Here is an 11611-nt window from a genome sequence, read left to right on the forward strand (position 1 = left end):
AATGCAAAACACTAGAATGCCAAATTATGAAGGCTTACTATGGCAGAAGGCACTGCCCTTACCATGGATCCAAATCATGTAAACTGTTGTTGGGGTAGGAAACATAGGCAATTACTTCCTGTATCACATCAATTTCTACCTGCAATCCCACAATAATAGGAAAAGACTAAAATATTCTCTACCACTGCACCACAGCGCTTCCACCATCACCGCCGGTGCAGAGAAAGAAGAAAAGGGGAGAATGCTACAAAGGAAGAAGAAAAAATGCGAAAAAAACACGTTCCAGAAATTATGTTTTTTGGAATATATTTTCTAAGAAATGTTATTTAAACAATGCTACACCAGTGGATGATGTTGTTTGGGGAAATGACAAAATACTAGTTACCATTCACTTGAGTGCATGAACAAGTGACATAGATGCAACCCAAAACCAATAAAATTCAACTTTCAGAGATTTTCCATTTTTCTCACATCTAGCACTATTGAACTTGGTACATGGTAATTGATTTCAACTCTAACCCAATCTCAAATTTTATTTATAACGTGCGATTTGTACTTAAATATATTATAATTTTGTCATATACCTAATTAATGTGGGATTTTGATCAAGGAGACTCAGCTGTATGACCAAGTTCCACTGCGCAAACAGCTGCGAGGCCCAACAATTGATTCAGATGACGGAACTGTTACCATAGCACAATCTCTAAGAAAGATGAGGAATCATCAATTACACATACAAGTCAGAGATTATGCAACAAAAAAAGGAAAAAGACAGTATTTTTCCAGTTGAAACATTGAGTAATGATGTAGATTGTAGAAAAAAGTGTATCCAAAGAAAATTTGAAATCAGAGAACACTGTGAAAGACTAACTATGAAGCTAAGTACGAACCAGCTGTTTATGAAGACCCCTAAACGTAAAGACATGGTAGCCAAAAAGTTATAAGATATAGCAAGTATACCTCTAGCTGTTTATGAAGACACCTCTAAACATATAACTGCAACTGAAGTGCCTCCAAATTTGTAAGTCACTACCAATCAAGAAAAAATAATTCAGTTGATTAGAGGAACAACTAATGCCAATAATATGAAAATAACCATGAATGTAATACTGAATAATAGCCTAAATTATATCTACTGATGTTTAAGAAATCTTTATTAGAAAGAACAAATGTGGTCGTAAAATTTAACTAATGAAAACTTTTTTTTAGAAGAATCATTGTTATTAACGTTCTGCTCTAAATATTGGTGTTCTGCTCCTTTCAGAGAGATATGCATAAAAACTTGTTTTTAAAAAGAAGAGTCGTCCTCAATGTTTTAAGAAAAATTATCTCTCTGATTCCAAAGTTCTGATTTCAATCCTGTAGCATGATTGGCAGTTTCCTTCCACACTTCTCAATGAATGAAATGAAGCACTCAATTTAACTTCAATACAAGAAAATGAAAAGAGAATTTAATGCAATTTTGTAGAAAAATGGTCGTGGTGAACCATATGCGCTTACTGTGTTGTCAATTCCGGGCAGTTTTCCATGTATGATCTTCTCATTTTCAAAGGCCCGTTTATTTACCAAATCCAGTTCCTTCTTCCCAAAAGAGAGCAATCCTTGATGGTTCAAATTCAATGAAACAGAAACAATGAAATCCAGCTAGGCAGCAACGATTACCACGCAAAACTATATAATAACTCAAGTTTCCTTCTGTTCTCCTTAAATCAAGAACACACCTGAGTAAGTTAGGTTGCTGTAGTAGAATTGAATGTTGAGCATTTTGACTCTGAAATCAGTACCCAATCATAAAGAAACAAAATTGCAGCTAAGCTGTAGCTTAAAAATCAGTCTCAAAGTGGATACACCCCAAGTTCAGTGTAGAGCAGCTAATGAGACATTTGATATCATCAGCAACATGATTGAATTGTAGCCATAAATTGAAGCAGAAAATAGTGATTAATAATTCAGTTGGCCAGAAAGAGAGCATACTTCGTATGAATAATGTTTATTTTAATGGATATGCTTTATGAAATTGTTAGCAGATTAGCCAATTCTGGGTTTTGTAACAAAAAATACAGGTCCTGGGTTCAACGGAAGGAGACTCCAATAGGAATCTTGACTATCAACCATACAACTATGCCACTTGATTCTATAAGAACCTACGGGAAAGTTAGACACATCAAGTGAGCAATGTGAAAACCCCTGCCCTTTCTCATTAGGTCTAAAATCCATGAATGTCTCCACAGCCACACTATTACCATGGGCCCTACTGTGCATACCAATTCTTCTCTTGCCTGCCACACCATCCAAGACATGGCAAACCAACTTTTGGTTCAGTTCAACAATTTCATCATATTTCCAAGCTTCAGATATAGACTGTGAGTGCCCCAAGGTTTGTCCACATGGGACAAGGAAGGACGTACTGCAATGAAGGATGCAGTAACACTTAGTTGACTTAACCAGGAGGTTCGGTGGCACGTTCTTTAATTGAAGACAAATATTCAATGTGATGTGGGAGCCATGCGAAACGGATATTTCAACCCCATTAACAGAGTCCTCATTGTGGAGAAAAAGTTCTGACCCAATGAATGGTCTGCACAAATAATGCAAAACAGATATTTCAACACCGTATTCCTAAGAGTTAGGAAATATAAACAAACACCAAATTGCCAACTCTTGGTCATGATATTGATCAAATTAAGAACTTAAATGGACTACAGCAGTTCTAGATTTGCATATAAGGAAGCTACATCATAAAATCGGAGCACTAAACGTGTAAAGGTTCAAAACAAAGAGAGCACATATTAAACAACAAAAGAAAACTAATTCAGCATAAAATACTAACAAAATTGGGAAACCATTTCTTGAGACTCCGATGAATCAAACACAAAAGCAAACTAATCAATTCCTAACAACAATAACTTATAATTATATAATTCATTTGGACATGAAAAAGAAGAAAAGGGACAATGCTAAAGGAGAAAATAATAGACCATTTGACGATTAATACAATAAAATCTAACTATAATAAAAAATAAAAAATACACATACATTTAAACTTTGATTAAAATGTTTTCACTGATAACAGTGAATAGTTGATACACATACCTTATTTTGAAGAAGTACTTTGGAATCCGAAGATGAATGTGCATCAATTTTATCAAAGTACTAGAAGCTAGTGTCAAAGCATTCTTGGTAAACTCAGATGCAGTTTTCTGAAGCAAGCATACAGCACTGGAGACAGCATAATTACAAACATTGAGCACCTCTCTGTCTTTATAGCCAATGCTACAAGTTCGGTAACAGGATCCTGGAGATAAACAGTTCTCATTTAGGTCAAAATAATTCAACAGCAAAGAGAAACTCGCTCTGGTTCTATTATCCACACACCAAAATAGCCTCCTTAAATTTTGTATTGTCAAAGCCTGTAAATTACTAGAGGTTTTGACACCAATAAAAATTCTCTGAGAATTATGGTCTATATTAGACACTCCAAAAGCAGTTACAAATGCTAATACTGAAGAACTCAGACCATGAGCTGCAAGGACTTCAGAACTCTCACTGTCCATCTCAATGAAAGATGCTCTAAGTAGATTAAATTCTTCTGCTAGTCTGAACAGTTGCAAAGAAATTTGAGTAATATCTTGATAAGACTTCAGGAATTGAAGCTTATCACTACTCTCAGTCTCTACCTGATTTAAATTCTGATCCACGTTCAATAAAACTTCCCTCAAAGCTTTAACCACAGACACTAAATTTTCCAACACTCTAGCTCTTAATGATAAAAACCACCTCTGGAAACAAAATTCTTGAGAACTTGTTGCAGAGGCTTCCAAAATTTTCAAGGAGGAGCACACTTCCACATGAGACTTTGTAAGCTGATCATAGTAATTACAATCATTGATATTCCTGGCAAGTCTTGAACATGTATCATCCTTGTAATCACGTGATAAAGGAAACTCAATAGTCCCCACCAACTCTATTGATGTGGTTCCCTGTTTTGGCTGCCTAAGAAGTTGAATTTTTTCTTCAGAATTACAATAATGGAACAATGCATTTAACCAGCTACAGCAAGAAACAGACTTCACTTTCTCTATTAATGTCCTGAATATAATAGTAGCCAGCAACCATTCACCCTGACACGCTGCGTGAGCACCAACCTTGTAAGCAGTCCAGCCATTTGTTCCTGTCAAGATTTTGTTTACAAACGTTGTGCTTTTAATAAGACAACTAGCCGGATGTGTTTCATCACTCTCATGGACTAAGCCATCACAAATAGGCTGACTGTGCAATAGCAAATGGTACAATAAGTATGTATAGCAATCAATTAAATTACACTGGCACACAATTTTGGCCAAAATATTCACTTTGCTGAACACTTCAGTATTGATAGCTCCAACTACATAAAGGTTTTCAAGGAATGCCACCAGAAATCTGTATATTTTGAAAAGAAATTTAAAAATAAAGGAATTTTGCTTTTTCCCTTTAAAATTTAGAGCTATAAGAGTTAATGGTACGGCACGATCAGTAGATGCAACAGTCACAAGATAATATTCAATCACTTCTTTTATGTTATCAAGTACCAAACAACCAAGAGAAGGATGACTTTCAACAACAGTTAAAAGAATCTTCAACAGGCCCTGGAGCTCCTGACAAATTGTCAAATCATTTTGAGAACCTTCCAACAACGGCATCAACAAAAGTTTGATATGATCTTTGATTAAAGAGATAACACGCGATGGAAGGGAAGAACAACCAAAAACATTCTCAATTTCTGCTCTGTCCTTTGTCCTACAACACAAATCTGCTAGAATACAAATGGCCAAGCAGCTCTTCCTCGAGGCTGGATATTGACTAGTGTTTTCAATAACAGTTTGAAGCCTCATAAACTCACGAAGTTCCATGTGAAGTGAAGAAGGCGGAATAGAAAGAAGGACCTGCCAAATATTTAATGCATGTCAAACAAGTTCATATATCATAAGAAATAAAACGATAGTTTCATTTTGCCAAATAATGAACTCAAACCTTGTGCAAGACCCTTAGAGCTTTATATTGCATGGGCAATGAAATTTCAGGTTCCTCTATAATGGAAAACAGCCCACGAATTATACCTGAATTATCTGAGTTCTCACACAATCCTCTTTTGAATAAAAAATGCAAGCATCTTAATGCTGTTTCTTTTACTTGTGAAGTTCGTTCTCGATTGAGAAACAAAAGTAGAAAGTCCACCTGAATCCAAATGACTTCAAAATATTACACAAGGAAAGCAGCTTACACAGTATATATTTGAACTGGGACCATCATCCATGTATCCTAAAGCTGGCTGTGTGGTACTTTATTTTATCACAAGCCTTAAATAGTTTACTAGCCATTTTTCAAAGGATAAAATTTAGCAAAGAGTTTCATGAACTTCATGTTATGGATAACTTTTAAAACAATCACATTCAGTTGAAGGAACAAAACAACACTTGCCAAATGGTCACACAATATTTCAAACAGACATAAAAGCAAGGATAAAGTAATAAGTGGCCTTTCATTCCTCCTGCTCAACTAGTATGCTCAAAATCATATAGTAGGACAGATACACACCTGATAAGAGGTTAAAGGAATTAAAATGCAAGCCAGTTTTGAGAGCGAGTATAACATAGCAACCATAAAATCTTCATCTGACGAATTTAGTACCAACTCCATACCCGTCTGCATTAAATCAATCATCACATCAGAAAACCAAATATGATTGTTCCAATAGAGGAACAGACAAAAGAAAAAGTAACAAATTTCTTTAGGTTGGTTAAACTTTACAATTGTTATGCTATTAAGTTTGGATACTGAACCATGGTGCGGGGAGCTTATTGGGCAATAAAAAAATATATCAGCATTGTACAGTAAGAATTAGTTCTGATTTTTATTTTCTTATAAAGTCACGGTATTAGTTTGAACAAAAGTTCAATTCTCTAACTGAATTGTTGTATGGCAATAAGGGAGCAACACACCAGAATACATATTTCCATAATTCACTAGTAGTAGTCCTAGACTCTTGATTAAATTGAAATGGATAATGCATTATAAATCAGTGGAAGAGGTGTCCTCATTTCACTTTGTTGTGGATAACTCAAGCAACTTCAATGAAGAACAGCAGTCTACCACAGAAACACTAATATGATAACTGAGAGAAGCCACAAAAATAAACAATAGAAGGTGTAGTGCACCTAGGCGGACTGCTCACACTTTTCATCCTTTGCCGCTATGTCTCCACCAACAAAGGCTAGGGGACTGGTGTACTGCACCTAGGCAGCCTAATCAAACTACACGATTAAATCCACCTATGTAAAGCCCCACAAACACGCAAGCAGTTATCAAGCAAATAAACGGACAAGCATAAGCGGCCTAGGCCGCCTACTTCAGAGGACAAGACGACATCTGCCTACCATTCCAGACTTAGAATAGAACAGACAAAGCCTCTAAGACCAACAATCATTGAACTAGGAGCCTGGACCCAAACATGGCCTAGCCCATGACAAGGCCAGACATAATTAATGACTCTATAAATACGCGTGGACCCCAATAATTAAAGGTACGCATTCATTAATCCCTTAATCACGAGATTTGACTTTTTGAGAATCTTTTGGCTGACTTGATCATCGGAGCCCTCTCCGCAGGTAACCCCTCGTGGGTCCAAACCATGATACCGACAGATGACACATGCAAGCCGAGGAGGAGTCAGCTCGAGAGATTGCGGATTGAGGTAAGGTGATATTTGTGTCTGACTTCTCTTATTTGTCTCTGCAGGAATAGAAGATAAAAGAAGGAAAAAGAAAGAATCACACACAAAAATAACATGGTTCGGTTGAAGTGTTAATAAACTTCAATCTATGTCCATGAGAGAATTTACTATGCATAGAGATTATAACATGAAGTTTCTCTTTCAATGAACTCTCACTCAATTCTAAAAGTTTTCTGTTTTTACAATTGAACTCACAACTCTCAATTAGTTTAACTACCGTTACAGGTTCCTATATATAGCATTCAGTTATTTTAACTAACTACTGTGACATGCACCAAAACATGTGAAGAAGATACATGAAAACTGTTTTCCGCTTAAGTTGAAACGTCACTTAGGCAACTACTCTAGACGATACTAATCACTGTAGAAGCTATGACACTGAAACTGACCATCACATGCTGAAATGCACATTTTCTACTGGATAGTCTAGTCAAGTTTGACGGTTTAGGAATCCTAATAAGTCACTTAGGCAACTACTCTAGGCGATACTAATCACTGTAGAAGCTATGATACTGAAACTAACCATCACATGCTGAAATGCACATTTTCTACTGGATAGTCTAGTCAAGTTTGACGGTTTAGGAATCCTAATAAGATTTTATTGAAGCAATCTTCACACACTTTGATGTACGCTTAGTGTTATGACATAGTATATTACAGCTAGTTGAGGCACAATGTCAGGAAATATTTACAATAAACTAGATGAGCCAATTTCAAAAAATTAGAACTCCACTTCAACCCAAAAAAAATCTAGGTATTTTCTTCATAATTCCTCTAGGCCACCCTGTTTCTACTTGGTATCTTGTTAATTATGTCCGGAGGAAAAAGTAAAGGAAGACAACATAATTATATGTAGAAACCAAAAAATCTCACAGTTATTAGAAATACACATAAACAGAACAATAATAGTTACAACATCAGCCAGCAGGAAGTCACATCACACAATATTATAGATGTCATAGCATATAAAATTGTCAAATACCTTGTACGCTTTATGTACAACTGAATAAGAGGATTTGCATTTTGCCAAAACACGGGCAGCAGCCAACTTTGCCGGCAAAGACACTGAAGATGAACTCATTATATTAAATAACATCTCCACTGAAACAGATGCAAAATCATCTGATACCTCACAAAGGCACCCAGTGGCATACAAAGATGCTCTAACCTGTGAAATCTCAACCCAACATTTCAGATGTATTGATACAGAAAATTAATTATATTAACAGTGTCTTCAAATAAGGTCAGGTAAACAAGTTAGAAATCAGAATTAAGGAACATTAGGAGAATATTCCAAGGCAGTCACCCTCCACATTTTATTAAATGAAGAGGAAAAATGATATTCAATCAAGCAATCACTGTTATGTATCAATCCATCCATGTAGAGTCATGTAAATCAAATTAAGATTGCAGTTCCTCACTTGCAATATAATTTAACAGAAAAAATTGAGACATTGGAAAACATGATTTAGGTACCCAGGTAGAAAATCAAAGTAAGCATATCTAACGAAGAGGTGTTAATATGAATGAAATCACACATCTAAAACAACAGCAGCACTAAGGCACTTATTTTACCTCACAGTCATGAGCAGAAACAAGGCTTGAAAATATCAAGTATCGAATCTGAGCATTGTCTTTCAGAAAATCAGCCCAACAACCAAACAAAACCAAAGCCAGTGCCTTCGACTCCAAATCCCCACTATCAAAAACAGATTTCACTCTCGTTAACAACTCCAAGTGATTAGCTACTCTGGCCTGTGACAGCAACCCTTTGCATTGATTTTTCTTCTCCTTACTGCGATGTTTCCGTTCAGACAAGAAAACCCTAACAACCGAAAGCCTGGTCTCTATGTCACCTACCCTAAAGGCATCCGCAAGGCGCAAGAGGATAGCATTGGCAAATATTCTATCTTCGCCTGGAACAAGACCAAACATAGCATAGGGAGCAACGCCAGATTCACGCTCTCTACTCCATTGCCAAAGGCGAGGCTCCATTTCCAATATGGCTTTGACAGGAGCACCTGACAGTGATGAATTTCAAAAATCATAAAAACAAAGCCAACAATTGAACACAAAAACTATAAAAATTTTAACTTTAAGGCATTGTATGGAGCGATAATACACAGTGAATGAGGCATTATTTGAATAGGCACCATTGTTAGTATAGCCCCCAAATTTCAAAGGAATAAAAGAGAACATAATGATGAAAAAAAAATTGATGAAAGAATTAAATAACCAGGTTTTGCAGACCGGAGACCCATTTCAAGTTGAATGCTCCATTCCATGGCACGAGCACCACAAGTTGGTTCCATGGCGAATTCTCTTCTCCAGGCAACGGTGCTAACTACAGAGCACAAATTGCAAACATGGAATAATCGTTGTTTCAACAAGTTTTAATAAAAATTTCCCATTAACAATTTTGAACAACTAAAGCATTAAACTAATTTGCAAATTGATCCCTAAACTTTTCCCATAAAGTTATTATCCCCCTCCTAAATGATGTGACGTTCAATCCACACCTGATAATTTAAGCTGGAAGGAAATAGTATGAAGAGGCAGCAACAGATGATAATCCTTCTATAATCTATCGTGCTAAGCCTTCATGAAACAACAAAAATGCAATTGGTTTTCGAAACTCATATATAGTGAATAAGTGTGTAAGGGGTGGACTCAGAATGAAGAAGACTGAAGCAACCACACGCTAAATCACAATAGTCTAAGATATAGTTCCAATAAAAAAATTGACTGCACTTTTTTTAATAAATAAATAAAAAATGATGAAGAAACTCACCGTTGGTTGATTTCTTGGCGAAATCTGGTAGGCGAGGACTGTCAGCAACGGTCGCTTCGCGTGGTTGGAATGGTTGTTATAACTAGTGCTCTTGGCGGAACTTCGTCAGGTGGTTGCTCGCGTGGTGCCGGAACTCCGTCGTGCATGACGGTTGTGATGGCAGTGTTGGGCTGTGTATTGGAGAGAAAACGGAGGGGAACGAAGAGAGGGAAAATGATTAAAAACATTCAATTATATATATATATATATATATATATATATATATATATATGATCACGTATATATTTTCGAACTTTATTAGTTAACTTTATGATTATTATTTATCATTATTTCTACATAATTATATAAAAAAGTTTTCAGTGTCTAACATTTTTTTTTTAATTTTATCCTTTTAAGTTCAAATTTAATCATTTTTTATTTAATTATTTTTTTTAATTCCACGTTTTTTAAAACACAAATAAAATCATCTCGTTTGATTGTCTAATTCATTTTATTTAACTCTTAATGTTTCATATTCTACAATGAAGATTATCAAAACAAAATTCGGAATAAAATGAAAGATGAATTTATTATTTACATTCAAAAAGGAATAACTGAAGATTTTTATTCCGAATAAATTATTGATGAGTTCAAAATTTTTTACTATAAATTATTTTGATTCCTCCAAAATTATTGGTCAAGATTCGTCACGGATTATTATTGTCAACTATAATTAATAATCATTATTACTATCAATTATAAATATTATTATCATTATTACTAATTATAACTATTTCTATTATTATTATTATCAATAAGAACTATAATTATTATAATAGTTATTATTATTATTATTATTATTATTATTATTATTATTATTATTATTATTATTATTATTATTATTATTATTGTTATATACACATTTTATTTTTACTTATTATATAAAAATCATGTTTCAATTATTTGTCATTTTTATTTGTTTTGTTGTTCATTTATCTTTCTATTTGAACAATTATTTTAATTTAAAAAAATAGTTTCCAAAATTTCTAAATAAAATGAATCAATCGATGAATCAAGTAAAAAATAAATATTATATGTGTTTTCATTAATCATTATAATAATTATGTAAAAGATTTCAAATTACAAAATTTTCTATTATAACTCATTTTTCTTTTAAATTTATATATATATATATATATATATATATATATATATATAACATTGTATTTTTAATTTTTAATTTTACTTGTCTTTATATTTTTAATTTCTTAATTTTTAGTAATTCGTAATTATAGTTTCTGAATTTTTTATGCAATTATGATTTCTTAGTTTCTAATTATATGTAATTTTATTCCATTTTCAGTTTTAAAAATATGTTGAATCAAATTATATTTTTTTTATAACTTTCTAGTACTTGTTCCAAGAGTATTATGTGACTTTCTCCGATCTTTTACTGCAACGACTAAAATAATAAAAAGAAATTATCAAATATTGAATTAGATAATCTTTTAAAAGAAAAACATTCTAAAGAGATAGATAAAATTTATTTGGATTAATTATTTTCTAAACATTCTCTTGGAAACGTTGAAAAATATGGTTTCAATATTCTGTTAGTGAATATCTTTTTATGTCCAAATTTTTGTTTTTCAAATATATGTAAAAGAAAAAAAATTGCATAAATTTAAAATAGAAAACTGATTAAAATTTGTAATTAAAATATAAAAATAAAAACACGAGTAAAATCTTTATTCTAGAGGTGCAAATATATTCTGTTTATTTAATTATTTAATTTAAAAGGATGATAATATATAGAATAGAATAGTATGGTAAACATTCTTTTAATCGTATATTTTGATATTGAAATTTTGATGTCAACTTAATTGAGATGTTAATTTATGAAATTTTAAAAATTAAATTACAATATAAAATATTATGATTTATATAATTACAGTATAAAATATTATAAATATTAAAAATTTGTAAATATCGTAAAACTATAAGATATATATAATGTATAATAGATATAAAACATTTTGTTATAGGAAAAATTTGTTATTATATAATAAAATGTA

At 33.1% G+C, this 11611-nt stretch overlaps 1 protein-coding gene across 4 annotated transcripts; it reads right to left on the reverse strand.

Moving 5' to 3' along the window:
• Nucleotides 1-280: 280 nt before the first annotated feature.
• On the reverse strand, nt 281-9764 carry EMB1895 (ARM repeat superfamily protein). Of its 4 annotated transcripts, XM_085672795.1 has the most exons (12): nt 9561-9764; nt 9289-9367; nt 9006-9113; nt 8345-8790; nt 7752-7937; nt 5575-5682; nt 5011-5214; nt 3094-4922; nt 1722-2578; nt 1501-1601; nt 961-1029; nt 281-703 (listed from the first exon to the last, which is right to left on the reverse strand). In XM_085672795.1, the coding sequence occupies exons 3-9, from the start codon at nt 9079-9081 to the stop codon at nt 2029-2031; spliced, it is 3399 nt and encodes a 1132-aa protein (XP_085528921.1). In that variant the 5' UTR covers nt 9082-9113; nt 9289-9367; nt 9561-9764; the 3' UTR covers nt 281-703; nt 961-1029; nt 1501-1601; nt 1722-2028. The 4 variants fall into 4 exon arrangements, with proteins under 4 accessions (XP_085528921.1, XP_085528923.1, XP_085528919.1 ...); XM_085672797.1 differs by having other exon boundaries at nt 281-683; nt 1501-2578; XM_085672793.1 differs by having other exon boundaries at nt 1501-2578.
• Nucleotides 9765-11611: the final 1847 nt, after the last annotated feature.

This window comes from Vigna unguiculata, chromosome 4 (assembly GCF_037176805.1).
Source record: "Vigna unguiculata cultivar grain cowpea cultivar isolate G323 ecotype 2 chromosome 4, ASM3717680v1, whole genome shotgun sequence".
Classification (NCBI taxonomy): Eukaryota; Viridiplantae; Streptophyta; class Magnoliopsida; order Fabales; family Fabaceae; genus Vigna; species Vigna unguiculata.